At 41.7% G+C, this 18,345-nt stretch overlaps 1 protein-coding gene and 1 long non-coding RNA gene across 8 annotated transcripts in view; one reads left to right on the forward strand and one right to left on the reverse strand.

Moving 5' to 3' along the window:
- The window catches only part of LOC135108060 (uncharacterized), a 122,030-nt gene that overhangs the window by 44,961 nt on the left and 58,724 nt on the right, over nt 1-18,345 (reverse strand). The window lies entirely within an intron of this gene.
- On the forward strand, nt 8,210-13,335 carry LOC135108058 (lysosomal proton-coupled steroid conjugate and bile acid symporter SLC46A3-like). 4 transcript variants are annotated; one of them, XM_064018656.1, is made up of 9 exons: nt 8,210-8,316; nt 8,581-8,878; nt 9,193-10,001; nt 10,137-10,168; nt 10,821-11,797; nt 11,923-12,024; nt 12,185-12,322; nt 12,411-12,651; nt 13,012-13,335. In XM_064018656.1, exons 5-9 carry the CDS (start codon nt 10,894-10,896, stop codon nt 13,055-13,057), a joined length of 1,431 nt encoding a protein of 476 aa, XP_063874726.1. In that variant the 5' UTR covers nt 8,210-8,316; nt 8,581-8,878; nt 9,193-10,001; nt 10,137-10,168; nt 10,821-10,893; the 3' UTR covers nt 13,058-13,335. The 4 variants fall into 4 exon arrangements, with proteins under 4 accessions (XP_063874726.1, XP_063874725.1, XP_063874724.1 ...); XM_064018654.1 differs by lacking the exon at nt 10,137-10,168 and having other exon boundaries at nt 8,211-8,316; nt 8,581-8,692; nt 8,737-8,878; XM_064018655.1 differs by lacking the exon at nt 10,137-10,168 and having other exon boundaries at nt 9,193-9,944.

The raw sequence follows: 18,345 nt of genomic DNA on the forward strand, positions 1-18,345 counted from the left end.
TGAATGTCGTGTGGATGGAGAACAAGGGAGAAAAGCTAGATGAAAAGTGTGTGTGTGTGTGTGTGTGTGTGTGTGTGTGTGTGTGTGTGTGTGTGTGTGTGTGTGTGTGTGTGTGTGTGTGTGTGCCCTCACCTTTAACATCAATAACAAAGTGATACTATTTACTGAAGATTTCTTTGTATTGAGGCACATACATTTCTCGTTGCCGTCATCACCGATCTTTGCTAGCAGGGAAAAGAGGACATTTGCACACATATATATTCAGCAATTCATTATATAAGAAAAAAAAATGCAGGTGAATGAGGAAGTGAATTACCGTCGGAATCAAAAAATGATAACGGGGTGTCAAAAATAGGCTGAATATTAATACGAGAAATGTGATTAACACGTGAAAAATAGAGTAGAAGGAAAATTTAATTAAAATGAATATAAAGTGATATGAATACGAGAGAGAGAGAGAGAGAGAGAGAGAGAGAGAGAGAGAGAGAGAGAGAGAGAGAGAATACTCGAAAAAAAAAAAAAAACTGAAAACGAAACGTAAAACCGAAGTGCGTCAGTAACAGTTTCCGTGAACCTTTAGAGGGTTCGTTGGAGCGTGAAGTGAAGCACTTTTATTGCTTCAAACAACCGAGCGATCATTGCAGTCACATCCAGTTTATACAGAGGTAATTTGCATGATGAGTTACTCCACGTGTGTGTGTGTGTGTGTGTGTTTTAACTGATGTCTCTGTAGATTTCACTGAGACCGTTTCATCCACTTAGCGTAACATTATCTTCTCCACTCCGTCTCTGCTGCAATCCAGTATAGGAAAAACAGTATCGATAACGTAACTGAACGCAAAACATAACGTAGGCCATAACATAGCAAACTGTTACTTAACTGACTCTAAGTCCACCCCAGTCTCCTGAAAAAAAAAAAAAAAAGTTAAACTCAGCTCATCTTCCCTCAGTACATGTCTTGCTTATCCTAGTTCATCGCACTCTCCTAAAGAACCAGTTAAACTCACCTCATCTTCCCTCAGTATATGTCTTACTTACCCTAGTCCATCCCACTCTTCTCCAGTCCATATACCACTCACCTCAGTCCAACTAAATCATACTAAGCTCCCTCTAAACCAGCCAAACTAATTTCAGCTTCTCCATTACATGTTATATTCATCCTAGCCCGTTTATAGTCTATCCCAGTATTCTCCATCCCATTTCCTACTCATTTCAATCCGACTAAACCATTCCGATCTCATCCAGACCAATCTATATTCATTTCAGCATAGTTACTCTACTCCATCCTATCCCAGTCCGTGTCCAACTTAAATCCGCCTTTCTCAATTAATGTTACCTAAACTCAACTAGTCTATTCCCACCTTTCCTGAGTCTAGTTACTGTTTATTGCAGCTCACATTGTCTCCTCCAGCTCTCCCCAATACAGTCATACTCGTTCTCTGATATTCAAAACTCACCCCAGCCATAGTTAGTCAAGTGCAGTCCAGTCACACTTAGCGAAATGTATCCTGTAATCAGTCCAGTTTAATTGTATGTTTCAACAAGCCCAAATATTATCCATTTCTGATTAAATTCGCCCATTTCAGGTCAATTTCAGTTTATTGAAGCTCAGAATATGATTCATCCAGTCTAACACTGTCATAAACTCCTTCTCTTTCCGGATTTTCCTTGTTTCTTGCGTCCGTCAAGGTTGGCTCGGCTCACGCCCTCACGCATGCATCGAAATTCCGTATTCCGTAGCTATGTTTTCTTTTTACGTTCCCACTAACATGCTAAAGAGCTCAGTTTCCCCAAGAGAGCACCACTACTGCTCGTTTTCTTTAGTTCAATTTGGCAGTTTTCTATAATCCGTGTGAAATTAATGTCTTTATTATAGGGAGAAATTATATTGTTGCTCTGACCTAGACAGCTAAGTCTCCCAGTACACCACCGGTATTCCTCGTTTTCGTTGATTTAATCTGGCGATTTTCTATAATCCGTGAGAAATTAATTTATTCTTTATTGCAAGCACAGGAGAAAATTACATTACTGATCTCATTTGGTAAAGAGTTAAGTCTCCCTTTCTGACGCCCTTGTTTTTCGTTTTCCTTTGTTTAATCCGCCAATTTTCTTTCGTCAATCAATTACAGTATATTTTGTGAACGGGATTGAAGTAGTTATGGTCATGAACTTCAGAACACAAATCTCTGTACCTGTGATTCCTTTGCTGACCTTACCTGACCTCACGTGACCTAGAGTAGCGGTAGAATGGTTAGCAAGGTCATATCATAGTCACACAACACTCCCTCATTATGACGTCAGTAGAAAGAGACTCCCTAAGCTCCCCAGTTTATATATATATATATATATATATATATATATATATATATATATATATATATATATATATATATATATATATATATATATATATATATATATCCATTAGATTTGTTACTGTCATTTCCAACCTTGTGATCTCAATTTTCTTGTGTAGATGTTGTTGGGAAAAGGAGTTTACACTTGTAGTTTACACACACACACACACACACACACACACACATACACACGCGCACACACACACACACACACACACACACACACACGCACACGTAAGAGTATATTGTAGTTGTATACAATCAAAACGAAGTGTGTACCTGCTTCTACTTATAAGACTCATAACGTAGGAAAGGTAACGATACTTAGACAAACCGTAACCTCAACTTCTCTCAATGTCACCCTCAAAAGCCTTTCCTTCATTAACAGTATACCGAGTAGCGCGTGACTAGCTGATACTTGTGACGTCACCTGAAGTCTACTTATTTATTGGCTGGCACTTGATGACGTCACAAGTACTATCAGTCTTATAGATCGAAAAGTTACCAGTAGTTTTAAACACTTCAGCACTTTTTTTTTTTTCTGGATGGAAATATTGATGTTTACGAGAAAGGGCGAGGTAATTGATGTTAGTGAGGCAGGAATAGACATAATAGACATTTATTACATCATAAGGACGTAGATTTAACTTAGATTTAGCCTCGTGTAGATGATTACGTAGTCAAGTAGTTAACTAAATGGTCGTTGAAGAATTTTATAATAGTTGTCCAATCACCTCCACCCATCCTGTGACGTCATCCACGATCTGCTCGGTGATTGGTCCAGCCAGGCAATCAGCTGAACGTGTGTCCGAGGGCAAGATAGTGATATATTTTCGTATCGTAGCGTTGACAGAATCTCGCCCTATAAAGTATTATTTTCGCAAAGGGGTTAAAAGAGGTGGAGATTCTTGTGTTTTTGAGTAGGTAATGTGGGTTTTGTGGGTGATTCTATGGAGGGTATCATTTTTTTTTTATGACACTAACTGACTGACTAGCTGACTGATTGGTTGACTGACTGAATGAATGAATAATTGACTGACTGAATGACGTTTTTTTTTTGTAACTGGTTGTGAATATAAAAGGTAATTAGTGTTTTTTGATGGCTGACTGACGCATTGACGGACTGAATGACAAATTTCTCGCAAGTGATAATATGAAAACAACCCGATTTTGTTGATTTGACGAACTGACTGACTGAAATGACTGGCGCACTCAATGACATGAGTAACTGGTTGATGACGTGACTGACTAACGAACTAAATGAACGACAGATTTTTCTCAAGTGTTATTATGAAAATTAACGTGTTTTTGCTGATCTGACGAATTGACAGACTATAATGATTGGCGTCCTCAGTGACATGACTAACTGGTTGACGATTTGCCTCAACCATCCATGACTGACTTCCCAAAGCTTGCCAGACACTCGTATCGGCTGACACCTCACACTTCTCCCGCTGCGTCCCTCCCTCGCACTCCAGGCTGACACTTTACTTATAACATTCAGTTCCTCTTTGAAAAACTCATTTGTAACACTTCATAAGTTTGTGACACCCTTCAGTTCACACACACACACACACACACACACACACACACACACACACACACACACACACACACACAAAGACGGTGCTTTTTATAAGAATTCCAGCTTTTTTCCATCAATTTCACTTTTTAAGGTTGTTTTTTCATAAGCGTTATCGAAAGGGAACGACGAAGAAAATTAGTAAATTAGTAGAACTGAGCGAAATATAACGAGTTAATTACTTCTGATTCTTTGTAATTATGTAATTCATATGTGCGTTTTCTTTTTCTTATTTATATTTCAATTCCTTTTGTCTGCCTTTCATATAATTTGTGCTATGGGTATCATGAACACACACACACACACACACACACACACACACACACACACACACACACACACACACCAGTATTCAAGATCAGGCCGAGAGTGCCAAAAAATAAGATTTAAATGTAATTAGTACAAAATATGAAGCGTTTTTCCGATAATTTCCTTAAAACATTTACTCGCGTTTCAAGATTCCTCCCTTATTAAAGAACAATCTTTAACCCTCTTCCCTAAAAAAAAAAAAAGACATGCACATTATATACCAAACTATTGAAATAACCACTCAGTGTCCAGTTGGAGAAGAAAAATATATATTATCAATGGAAACACTGGGATCACCACAATGCAATGTTATTATTATATATATTTTTCCACGTTTTCGTCATTCAAAGTTATATTATATTAAAAACACCGTAAAAAAATATAAAAAAAAAAGAACAAGTGTCGGTTTAAGGATGTTAATTAATCGCTACTCTTTCCTGTAGTAGCCCGTCAGTCCTTCCTAAGCAGTAGTTAAGTTCATGTTGATACTCGTAGAAAAATGTAGTAAGTAAATAAAAAGTACATAAGTAGCGAGGTTATAAGTGTTTCTCTCGGCTGTGTGACGCAAAGAAAACGCCATGTGTCAGTTTAATCTGTCGTGGTTGTCTGTGACGTAACCTTGTGGATTTTTCTCTACACCTCTCCTTACCTGAGCGGCGAGCAGGTGACCAGGACCCGTTAATTAGTCACGAGTGGTCAGGTCAGATTAGGTTACGACTGGATGAGGTCACACCACTTAAAGACCAATTAAGCATCATTTAATTTACTTCACCCAAAATTATTGTGACTATTATAACATTAAGTTTAAAGGTTACTCGCGTCATGACCTCATACACTCTTGACCTTTGGATTTTTGATGACCTCGACACGTCACTCTCCCCGTTACCTCGTCACGTGGCGCAGGTAAGCCGAGGTCGTGGTGATGGTAGTCGTAATGCTATTCTTAATATGCCTTATTATATTCAGGTGACGAGAGAGAGAGAGAGAGAGAGAGAGAGAGAGAGAGAGAGAGAGAGAGAGAGAGAGAGAGAGAGAGAGAGAGTCTAATCAAAGAGAGAAGGTGTAATTCCAGGTGTGTGTGTGTGTGTGTGTGTGTGTGTGTGTGGTGACGTATGCACATGTTATCACTTTACCAGATGGACAAAAAAAAAAAAAATAATAAATAAAAAAAAATAAAGGGTAAAGAAGGTGCGTGTGAGTGAGTCCTGAAGATGGTTCGTTTGTTCGTCTCGACTTTCTCCCCCAGGAACAACAACAGCCAGTCTTTACCCGAGGACGGTCATTGCTGCGGTTCACTATTGTTACTGTTGTTAAGAGACTTGTTTCTTTACTACTACATATTTTTTTTTTTTTCATAGATTTCTCAAGTTACGATATGGTTTGTCGCTTTAGTTTAATCTTTATTTATTTATTTTTTTTAGTTTTAAGTAGTAGTATTAGTGACAAATATAAGACACGTGTTACCTGTTGTCGAAGTACGTGTTGTTTAGTTAATACTTGAATTTTTAATAGTTTTCTTAAATCATAATATGATTTTTCGTCTTCGTTTTAATATGTGATCGATGTTTAATGGACGCACACGTCATCTATCATTAAAATATCTGTTCTTTTGCTACTATTATAATTCACGTGCTTTTTCTCAAGTTACAACATGATTTCTGATCTTGATGTAACAAGTAACTGATCTTTGCTAGTATTACTTATGCCAAACAAACACATGTGTTGTTGAAATACCTGTTGTTTTAGTTCTCCTTCAATCCCTGTGTTTTTTTTTTTTTTTTTACGTTGCTATATAATTTCTAATCTTAATTTAACAAGTGTCTGAGTTTTACTATTATTATGTGTGCCGAGCTGAGACACAGGAGTTACCTTGTGCTCTGCTTACCTGTCACGTGCGCAATTTCAAGAATATTGTGTCACCTAATGTGTTTAATTTTTACTGTTGATATTATTATTATTGGTATGATTTTAAATAATACCAGTGTTTCTAATTGTTATTATCCACACTATGATTACAGTCTCGCCTCATCAGTATTATCTTAACTACCGTAATTCATTCTGGTTGTTAGAATATCAATGTTCAATTGATTTCTAGTTTAAAATCCGTGTTACTATTATAACTACTTGCAATATGATTACAGCTTTGCCTCATCAGTATTATCCCAGTGAGGGTAACTATTTTCTTCTCATTGTTAAGTAATATTATATAGTCATTATTTCTTCCTGTTAAGTATTTTCTTAGTTCTTATGTTCCTGGCATTACTATCATTAACGTTTATTGTTGGATTTGTGTCTTTCTCAATTATAACTTATTTCTCCTTGTAATGAATTAATAAATACTTTCCCTAGTTCAATATTTTTTTTTTTTGTATTGGTATTAATTACTAACTTGTATCTATCTAATTTGCTATTTTCACATCCACTGTGTTATTCTCACATATTTGAATATTTGTATGCCCTCATCTATCCCCTTTCCTATTTAATACACATTGTCATTCTTTTTAATGCTTGTAATCTTGTTTGTTATCGATCTCTTCAAATTTTGTTTTCTTTCCTCCCTTAATTTTCATACTCAGAAACATGTCATTTGTGTAGGTACTTCCCCCTTTACTCTTCAGAATTATGCTTACGATCGATTAATTTTTCCCTTCGTCTCCTTGTCACTCACTATTTATCTCCTCACAATCATCATGTCCTATCTTTTCAATTAATTTCCTCATCTAATAAATCTACCACTTGAAATTATGCTTTCTATTCTCTTTTCTAACTATTCTCCCTAACACTCCCTATTTTCTACTCACAATCATGCAATTTTTATAGCTAACTTCCCTAACTACACTTTCTCCTCCTCATAATCACGTCCGCAACAGTACCCCATTACAATCTTCTCTCCGTGTCCCTCCTTCCTTTTCATAATCACTGGACATCCACTACCTACTTTCTAAGGCTCCCGAGGCTCGTCTTCGCCCACACGACCGTCTTACCACTGGGACTTGTCTTAACTCTTGTACATAGCGGCCAACACTCTCCTCTGTACATATCCTGTCAGCGGCCATCATCCTTTATGTATATATCTCATTAAAAGTCCTGCAGTTGATTCCCCTTCTGTAGTTACTAACCCAGAGAGAGAGAGAGAGAGAGAGAGAGAGAGAGAGAGAGAGAGAGAGAGAGAGAGAGAGAGAGAGAGAGAGAGAGAGAGAGAGAGAGAGAGAGAGTCATCGCTATCAGTTCTCGTAGGTAAGTATCTTGTTTTCTTTCTGCAATTTAAATGTGTGATAAAAATCTTGAAGCATTTATCACATTTGCGACACTCGTTTTTGTTCGTATGATCATATTTAGTCTATTCTTGCCCTGTTCCATTTGATTTTTCCCTAAAATGGGCTAAACTATCAATGACATATTAAATCAAATTTATTATCCTCCCGCATCTTTGAAAGCTAAAAATTTAAATGATTGACACTCAGTTTTCTAATACTTTTTTCCTCCGTCAGCTCGTGGTGGTCTGGTCTCGCCTTCAAGAGGGAGACAGGGAGAGGGAGAGGATACCACCTGCTTATTGCTTCCATTACCTGCCGGAGATGATGGCCTCCCTCGCCACCTCCCTCGGGTCTGCGTCAGGAATCTCTATTTTTATACTCGGTTCACTTGGAAACTTGCAGCTGAAGTTTTGCAAAGTTTTGAAACGCGGTAATTGGGAGTCTGTCACGATGCGAAACTTGGCGAGGCTTCACTTGAAAGGTTCGAGTGAGGGAGCGAAGGAACGTGCGTGTTGTTGTGTCTCGAGGCTTCGTGTGGCAAATGATTACCTAAAATCAATGTGTCTGTTTTTCTTTGACATATAAAAGAAAATACTAACATTTTGTGGTGTAAAGCAAAATAATATCCATTTCATGGACAATTCTTTCCTCCTCCCGCCAATGACTGAGAGAATCTTTAACACTTAACAAGCGGCTTCGAGCTCGTCTTGATGTTGCGTGGGAGGAGGAAGCCTGAAGGAAGAGATGAAGGCATGAGAGAGGGAGCCAGGAAGGGCGCTATCAATACAGAAGGAGACGTCGTTGAGTGAAGGTATGTGGGGGGGTTTGAGAAAGAAGCGCTTGCAGAGATAGGTGGTGATACGACGATACATAGACGGTGTTTGAGGTAATCTCTTTGCGAGGTGTTAAGACGAATGTAGATGTTTGCCTCGAGTGGTTTTGTTAAGCGAATCCCTAGGTGTGACAATGTTAATGACGGTATGTGTGTCATGTTGTAATCTGTGGGAATTCGAATGTGTGGTGTGACCCTGAAAGTTATATGAATTTGGATGTTGTAAGTACTGCTCTTTTGCAGGAAACCCGACACCAGGACAAGACTACGTCGCAAAGAAGATTACGTGGTAGAAATTCTCTCTTGCAGGGAACCCGACACCAGGACAAGAGTACGTCGCAGAGAAGACTACGTGGCAGAAATTCCAAGACAAGACTACTTTACAGCGAAGACTACGAGGCAGAAATTCTAGACTGCAGTTTTAGACTATCCAGCTGAATAAGTTGTATCGTAATATCTAGGGAGCTTTGAGTGGATGCTGACACGAGGCCAACTGAGCACTGGCTTCATCGGCGGAATGGAAGACTAATTTCCAAGACAGGTGATTTGAGGGTTCTTATTTCTAAGGCAGTTGATTTGAGGGTTCTAAGTTAAAATAGAGTATTTTCTGTGTATGCCTTAACATCGCTATACGTTTGGTAAGGAAGATATTAATGACCTATATAGGAGCCACATTTAAGTGATAAGGAAAATATTAATGACCTATAATAGAAAGGAGCCACATGTAAGTGATGGCAAACTAGTTCAGTTGTAGGATTACTTGAAATGTTTGACTGGTGGAACTTGTCAATATTATTTATGTAAATTAATGCTTTTTTCTTTTTACAGAGAAATTAATGTTTTTTCTCTTTACAGAAACAATGCAAAAACAAAAATGCACGTGTGGCGGAGATAAGTTGTCGACAACGAAGTCGTCCCTGCTTGTTTGAACTTCTGTTCCCAATGTGTTCCCATTACTACGTGGAATGCCTCACCCATCAAACTTGGGTGTCAGCTGTTTGCGGATTCCAAGCAGTGTCTGTTCTAATAAATAGCCAGAGACTCAAAAAATTTTGTTTCATTTTATTTATTTATTATTTTTCATCTATTTATTTATGTTTTGAGACCAGACAATTATTGCATTTCCTTCTTCCGGACGCTCTTCTAGGTATGAAATTTGCATGATTTTTTTTCTCGCCGCTTTTTTTTTTTTTTTTTTCCCCCGTCTTGATTATTTCATGATTTCCCCCCGCTTGATTTCCTCTCCTACGTCGTCACATTTCGTGGTTAAATTGTGATCTCTGAGAAGAAGAATCATATCACGCAACAATAGATCTATTATTATCCTCAGACTAGTCGCCCACAGTGATGGCTGCTGCTTCACAATCGCTGAACTAGACCTCAAAACTCTGCCTTACCCATTGTAGCATGAAAACTTATCATGCGCCACTCCGCTCTCCGCACCACACTCAAGGTCACCCACCCCGCTGCTGCTATCATCAGTTATCCATCTCCGCCACTCACGTTTTCACATCCGTTGTCTCTATGGTTAGTCAGCACGTCGCGGCGGAGGTGGTTGCTTCCCGACTAATGCGCCACCAGTCGGGAACATATCGCCGGTGAGGGAGGTAAAAACCTGACACGTAGGAAGACGACATATAGACCCAGTGGTTTGCTGGATTCTAGTAAGTTAAATTGATCGTAAGCAACGTATTTTATTTTATTATTTTTTTTCGTGGTTAACCTGTTTAGTTCAGTAACTTGACATTAAGGTAAAATTCGTTACTGAATGGAGGTTGTCCGTCTCTTCTCGCCTCCAGACAGCTGCTGGCAAATGGCAACGTCACACCAGGTGAGATATGGAGGATGAAGATAATTTTTTTGTGAATTCCCAAATTATATAAGCTTTATATTTATAAAATTTCATATAAGCTTTATTATATTTATAAAATTAAATTAATTTCTGCGTCATTGATCATCAATGAGGGGCGGGGAGGAGTGAATGAAAGATGAGATTGTAGGCAAACAGCGCCTACAATCTAAAGTTAACAAATCCATGACCCAGCAATGTGCTAGGAATGTTGTGCACGCGAAATGAGACATTTCTTCAGTAAATTAGGTTCCTCTCCAGTAAACTTTGTTATGAAGAAAATGGCGCTGCTCACCTCACACCTCTCCCTCTCGGGTCTTCAAGGGGCTCCCACATCCCCACTCGCGTCCTTCACATCCCTTCTATACATAAATGGTTGTATTCCTTCACACAAGCACATTTGCATACGGAACATTGACAGCGATACAAAGGTTTGTCCTCATAAGGCCACGTTTTCTGATTCGCGTTTCGGAGCATCCATCCATATAAAAGAAAATTGAAAAATTTTTAGGGTAGACAAATCTATATAACACATTGATGCAGGATTCAAGCCAGTCACTGAGGAAACACCGGAAATCTGTTGCTAGAAAAAGCCCATGTTACTAACGCTGTTATTGATTGTGTGTACTTGAAGGCGAAACAGGCTCCTGCTTCGGGCAGGAGGGGAGAAGGGCGCCCAGTGTCCTGCCACCACCACGCCACGAAAGATGCCTTCGGTGAATGAATCGACGCCGCTTCTGAGGAACCCTCACCAGAAGCCTCTGCCACGCCGCAGGTCCGCCATCTCCCGCGCCCTGTCCCTGGTGACGGTGGAGCCCGCGCTTTTCCTGGAGGCGATGGCGTACGGTGTGAACGAGAACCTGCTCACCAACCTGACGGTGGACAAATTGTGCTCCGTGCACTTCGGCTTTGACGCGGAAACTTGCCGCAACCTGGACGCCGGCAACCACACGACGCAGCAGGACCAGGTGCAGCGCCTGGCCTCAGACTACAACATGTACACCCACTGGGTGGAGTACATACCCGCCCTCTTCACCAACCTGCTCCTCGGCTCCCTGGGGGATGCCCATGGCCGCCGCCTGCCTGTGCTCTTGACCTTCACCGGCCACCTGCTGATGGCAGCCTGCTACCTGGCCAACGCGTACTGGTGGCGCCTGCCCGTGCCGCTGATCTGCCTGTCCGCGCTGCCCATGGGATTGTTCGGCGGCCATATCGGCGTTGGAAACGCCGTCAACGCCTACCTGAGCGCCTCGTCGGGAACGCGGTCCCGCACCACCTCGCTCTCCTCCGTGGAGTGGGTCAAGTACGCCGCACAACCCCTGGGGATCTACGCATCATCTCTACTGTACTCCCGTGGCGGCTACTTGCTGGCCTTCGGCTTCTACGTGCTGCTGCTGCTGGCGGGCGTGCTGTATCTGCTGATGTGTGTCGGAGAGCCACCCACCGCCATTGAGGCGCGCGGCTCATCCACTCGTGACGGCATAAAGGTGGGCGTGGCGGCTCACATAAAATACACGTTAGCAGTTCCAATGAAAATCCGCCGCAGCGGACGTAGCGGTGTGTTGGTGGCGGCGTATGCGGTGGTGCTACTGCTGTGGAGCTTCGCTAGAGGTGGGTGGGGATGCGACACGTTCACTTAGTGAAGTATTTCACCGTCACATTATGGTATAGTTTGCACAACAAATATTTCTGTATCAGTGACCAACTGTTTACTTGTCCCTCCTTTCCGCCGACAGAGAGCAGTGCTCAGTTCTTCCTTTACGAGCGAAAGTTGTTCGGGTGGCAGCTGCAACAGTACACAAACTGGCTGGTGTTCAGCTATTTCGTGAAGACAGCGGGTAAGACACGCCCTCACACGTCTCCTCCTTAAACACTAAAAAAATTTTCATTGGTTTCCTTCTTTCGGTTGTACCCTGACCGTACATCAGTCCTCTGTCACAGTCATCATGTCCTTTTCTCTTCCACTGTTCTCACTCGTACCCCTTACCGCCTGTCCAGGGCTTCTGCTGGTGGTGCCGGTCTACAGCTACTACCTGGGAGTGCAGGACGCCATGCTGGGCTTCATCGGTGGCATCTCCATGATATTCTACTACACCGTGTTTGCCACCGCGCCGGAGCCTTGGGTCCTCTACGCTGGTAAGGCGGCTGGGGCCACAATGTCAGTATATCATCTCATGAGCTTAACTGTCGTTCTGAATGTTCTATATCCATGTCTTGCCGACAGCTGCCGTGTTGTCCCTGTGCAGCGCCGTCCCCGCAGTGACCTCCCGTGGCGCCGTCTCCAAGGCTGTGGCCGCCAACGACTTCGGTGCAGTCTTTGCCTTCCTGTCGCTGCTGGAGTGCCTGGTGCTGTTGCTTGGCACGCCTTTCTACACCTTCGTTTACAACCTGACACTGGACATCTTCCCGGGGACGTTGTACCTCGTGATGGCTGGCGTGGGAGTGGTCGTGTGTTGCATTCACGTGTGAGTTTCCTGAAAGTTCCGTCCTTATTAGTCACCCATAACAGAGTGAATAAGATGTGATTGTGTTGGGTGAGTAACTATACGATTTGTAATCCCTTCATCGTAAATATCATGCTTAACTTTATAGATCCTCTAACGCACATCTTGAATACAACGAAACTTGACTCCTACTGAAAGAATGACTGTTGTCCTTTTCTGTCTTATGTAAGAGAGGCTTTGGTCAAGGGCAACAGAAAAAAATTATCTGAGTTAAAGTGGCGGTGGTACAAAGAGGCGCTTCTTGTACCTATAACATACCCATCAAGATAGAATTTATAACAGTCTGTCCTTGGCCTCTCTGCTAACACTGTTCCTCTACAGGTGGCTCCTCACTAACTTTGATGAGAACTACAGCAGAGGAAAGTAGTCCAGGAGGTGTCTATCCCTTCACCACCATCACCACTATCATCACCGTCACTACCATCACCACTACCATCACCACCGCCATCATCACCACCAGGAAGACGAAGGCGGGACGCACCGGCTCGTGACAGACAGCCAGACAGTCAGGCACACAGACAACCAGCTAAAGCGTGTATATCAAATAAAAAAACACCGAATAACGACAAACCTTAAATAATGGAGGATATAAAAACTGTATAAAACAACGCAATGCAAATAAAATATAAACACAAACGCACCACATCCAACACGTGTTATTTCTCCTCCACATCCACAGTGAAACAAAAATCCAAATAATAACTGAAGGCAAAACCAGCAGGAAAAAAACACGAGAGACTGGGGCGGCACCACAGAAAACCCACATTAACACACACCCTCGATCATGAACAATGAAACAAAACACAGAAATCGACCAGACCAGAGAAAAGTATAATGAAAACCACCACTTGTAGTAGACGTAGCATATTAATAGTAGTATCCTGTAGCAGTAGTAGTAGTAGTATAAGTAGCAATAGAGGAGCTTAAAAGTATACAGTACCATGAGTTTGATAAAAGACATCAACACATCACTGATAATTTATGATGTCAATAGCAATTTCCTGTATGTGGCGCCGCGGCTGGGACGGGGCGCCAGGTAATGGATTTATGAGCACACCTGTCTGTCACCCATTGAACGGAGCACCTGCACGTGTAAATATTAATAATGGCACCCGAGATACTCAATAATGATGGATATGGAGTAATAATATGAACAGGAAGGAGGAAAGGAGGAACGCGGATGAGAAGGAAGACTTGGATGAAAAGAGATATAGATGATGTGTTAAGGTTGGTTGATTGATTAAAGGTATATAAATAAGAATGAGAAAGGAAATGTGGAAAATAGGGATGAAAACAGGAGGATAATAGATACAGGAAGAGAAAAGGAAATGGAGGTGGAAAATGGGGGTGAAAGAAATAGGAAGATAATAGATGAGGAAAGATAAATAAGTACAGAAGGGAAATAAGAGAAATAAGGAAAAGAATTTGTACTACTTTTTACTACAACAACAACAATTACTGCTACTACTACTTCTACTACTATATAGGAGTGTAATAAATAAGACAAAAGATATAAATAAGCACAGAAGGAAAGTAAAGAAAATGAGAAGAAAAAGGAACACAATGCTGTTTATGCTGCTGCTACTACATCCTCCACCACCACCACCACCACCCACAACCAGCCACCAGTACCACCAACCAAACACACCCACCCATCACCAACAACACACTCGCTCCATTACATCACAGCCCTCCAGGGAACACATCTACAGCCACATTTACTCTACATGGCCCCGTCTTTACAGAGCAGCGCCGAGTATTGTGCTCAGAACAGTACATTACTTACAGCAAGAGAGAGACAGGTAAGGCGCAGCGTCCTCACTGGCCAGGTGTATAAGGGAAGTACATTTATATATATATATTTTTTTTTTCTAGAGAGGGGATGGGTACACAAAAAAGGACGAGGAATACGAGCACATAGGAGGCAGAAAGCTACACAGGAATGCATAGGAAGAAAAGAGAATAATACTAGGAGGATTTTAGCGGTGCGTTGTGAAGGTTATTTCTTAAACTATGTAGTACTGTTGGTGGGGTGGTGGTGGTGCTGGCACTAAAACTACTACTACTCTACTACTACCGTTATTATTGATGTAATTACTATGATTACTGTTGCTAAAATTACTATACTGCTTCTGCTACTACTACCACCACTAAAATTACCACTAACCCTACTGCTACTAAAATTACCATACTGTTACTACCGCTACTGTCATTACAAATACTACTACTACTTGTACCACTATTAATATTACTACAGTCGCTACCATAACCACTACCACCACTACAACCAAAACTACGTACGGGAAGTAGATAAGGAAGAGGAAGAGGGAGAAAGGAGCAGCGATAAGGACTTAGAAGACAACGATGATGATAACGATAATTGAAAGGGTGAAAGAGAATCACAATAAGGAGCGGGTGAGGAGGAGACAACGAGGACGAGAACTATCAACAGGAGGAAGGTTAAAACGATCAGGAAGTGGAACAAGAGAGGGAGAAATGAGGGTTTATGATAACAAAGGAAAAACGAAACAAAAACGATGATAAAGGGGAAGATATAAAGACAACAATAAGGGTGGTGGTGGTGGTGGTTCTCTCTCTCTCTCTCTCTCTCTCTCTCTCTCTCTCTCTTAGCAATTAAGGATAACAGTGTAAATCTCAACACGTTTATAGAAAAATATGCACCTTTTTTTTTCAGTTTAATCTCGTTCGTGTTTGAATTACGAAGATAATTACGCACAATAAAATATGAAAAAGAAGAGAAAAAAAAGGTAGAGTTTGTAAGAATGATCGTGAGCCTGAATAAAGATTTGGTATTTATTGATAATTAAGCCTGATATAGAAATAATATTCAGTGACTTAACGAACTGATTACACACACACACACACACACACACATTCATTCGGATTATTAGTTACCAATCTACAACACACACACTCCAGGCACGGCATACAAATATATCAACACTTTTAACACTCACTCGTACCCACACTCATACTCAATCACTCACTCACTAACTCACCTAGGCAGTTGTGTTAGCTTTCCTCTCTTCCCACTACAAAAAACAACACCAACTTGGCTACTCTTCTTCCTTCTGCTCCTCTTCCTCCTTCAAATACCTACACTACACTCACTCACTTCAAATACCTACACTCCCTCACTCATATTCATACTCACTCACTCACCGTCTTAGTCTTCATTACGTGTAGTCACAGCTTTCCTCTCTTCTCACTCCTAAAACACTGCACCCAGATAGCTAAGTAGTCTCCTCCTCCTCCTCTTCCTCCTCAGGTCTAGACACTGCTAAATGGTTCACTTTGTCTTCATGAACCGCAGTCAGAAAACACTAAGGTAATCTAGACCCACATGAACCGCCATCAAAATAACGAGCCAGAACTTAACTCAAATAGTTCTCTTCTCCCGCACTACATTTTTTTTTCCTTTTGTATCTATTTACTTTATTTTTTTGAGGGGTGAGATAATGTTGAGAGTTGTTTCGTTGTGATTAAGATGAAGATTCTTTACCGAGTGTGTTATTGTCATTTGTCTTCCTCCTCTCCTTCTCTGCATGAATGTTACCGACCAATCACCGTCATGAACTCCCTACACCGACCCCAAGATTTACAGCAGTTCTATTTCGAGCTTAAAAAAAAAAAAAAAAAATGGATACATGTATAAAAGTTCATATTTTTTTTTTATGAAGCTCCAATTTGTGCGAGTGAAGCTTCGAACAGTAATGAAACGCTGCTTTGTTTGTAAGGTCTAGAGGAAGAGGAGGAGGAGATGACTGACATTGATGGTGAATGATATGTCTCGCCTGCTCGCTAACACACACACACACACACACACACACACACACGATCACAAGCCCATGAGTCGCTTTATGACATCAAACGTCTCGCTAACAACACGTTACCACCACCACCACCACCACCACCCCCACCACCACCACCACCATTACCTCCCCACCATCACCAACACTGCTTGACGGAGATGAAAGCAAGACGGGGAAGGTAAAGTAAGGGAGGAGGATAGAAGGGAGGAAGAGAAAGGGTGAGAGAGAGATAGATGTGAAGACTTAAGAGAAGGTAGAAAAGGATGGGTAAGAGGAAAAGTGATGAAAGGAGGGTGAGGAAGGTAAAAAGAGGATGATGATGGAGGGATAAGAGGAACAAAAAAGAGGGAGCAGGAGGAGGAGAAGGAGTTGTTTTAGAAGACAGGAGAGGGAAGGTAAGGGAGAGAAGATAGTCAGAAGATGGAGAAAGAAAGAGAAAGAAGGGAAGATATGTGAGAGATTACTTAGAAAATTGAGGAGGGACGGTAAGAGAGAAGCTGGGGAGAGGAACAAGGAAGAGAGAACTGAAGAGAAACTGAAGAGAAAGAAGTAAGCAAGAGAGAAGCCGGGGAGAGAAGTGAGCAAGGAAGAGGAAGCTGAAGGAAGGCTGGGAAGAGGAGAGGAAGTCAAGAAGAAGCTATGGAGAGACTGGGGAGATAGAAGCAAGCGAGGAGGAGCTGGGGAGGGAGGAAAGCAAACAAAAAGAAGCTTGAGAGAGACTGGAGAGATGACCAAACTGGGGAGAGGCGAGAAGAAAGCTAGTAGGAGCTGCAGAGACCGGGGAGATAGAAGCAAGGAGTGGGGAGAGGAAAAAGCTAGTAATGAGGGAACCAGTAGGGAGTAACTTACCACCCATCTCCCCCACCATTCCCTTCCTGCACTCCGTAAAAGGGGCGGGTGGTTCGTGGTGCGGCGCTAACATTTTTCACCCCCACTCGGCGCCATTAGGTCAAACGCCCCGGGAGGCTTGTAATCCTTAATCGATGGTTTACCAATAACGACTCAGCTCCTCCCCTCGTGGCCCAACAAGAGAATGGATGGTCCCGGCCTAAGGAGGGCATGCTGCAGCCGAGAGTATACGTATTAGAAGGATGAGCATGGATGGATTTGCTTTGATTGTAATGGATGTACTGGGGTGTTGTTGTCGTGTAGTGTGGTGTTGGTGGGTTTGTTTTGCTGTCATCACCATATTCGGCAGTCTCTCTGTTACTTTGTCATGATTACGGCATCGCCACCACCATCATCACTACCATCACCATCCCTCTGTGACTAATACAGCATCTCCACCGCTACCATTCTATCACTATTACAGCACCATCACTACCTTCTGTCACCACTGTACTATCACTACCATCACATCACCACATGCTCAGTGCCACCACAAACACAAACTCAGTGTCACCATTTTCCCACCACCGCCACCATCACCACCACCACTAAGATGATGTTTACACGCTTATTAACCTTCGCTTCACGTCTCCTTTCAACTCTGTCAAGATAAACACTGGAGATCGTGTGTGTGGCTTCTAATCCTTTCAACAGGTGATCAAATCCTCTCTTGTTCAACCCTTCAGTTTCTGTGATCCCTCTTCCTCCTTCCTCACTTTTCTATCTTCGTTTTTCTTCTCTTCCTCCTCTCGTCTTGCATTTAATATTATAAGATGCGGAAACTGAAATATTTATTCGTAAGTCTTAAGAATGCAGCTTTTTTGTCGTATTTCTATTGCTATTACTACCAGAGAGAGAGAGAGAGAGAGAGAGAGAGAGAGAGAGAGAGAGAGAGAGAGAGAGAGAGAGAACGCAGAGGCAGTAAGACAATTCC

Source organism: Scylla paramamosain, chromosome 16 (genome assembly GCF_035594125.1).
Source record: "Scylla paramamosain isolate STU-SP2022 chromosome 16, ASM3559412v1, whole genome shotgun sequence".
In the NCBI taxonomy this organism is placed as follows: Eukaryota; Metazoa; Arthropoda; class Malacostraca; order Decapoda; family Portunidae; genus Scylla; species Scylla paramamosain.

Bases quoted from the DNA above. Each gene is read 5' to 3' on its own strand.
- LOC135108058 (XM_064018656.1), top strand. From the start codon at position 10,894: ATGCCTTCGGTGAATGAATCGACGCCGCTTCTGAGGAACCCTCACCAG. The intron at 11,798-11,922 runs GTGGGTGGGGAT...TTCCGCCGACAG, and splicing joins GCTGTGGAGCTTCGCTAGAG to AGAGCAGTGCTCAGTTCTTC. The intron at 12,323-12,410 runs GTAAGGCGGCTG...TCTTGCCGACAG, and splicing joins GCCTTGGGTCCTCTACGCTG to CTGCCGTGTTGTCCCTGTGC.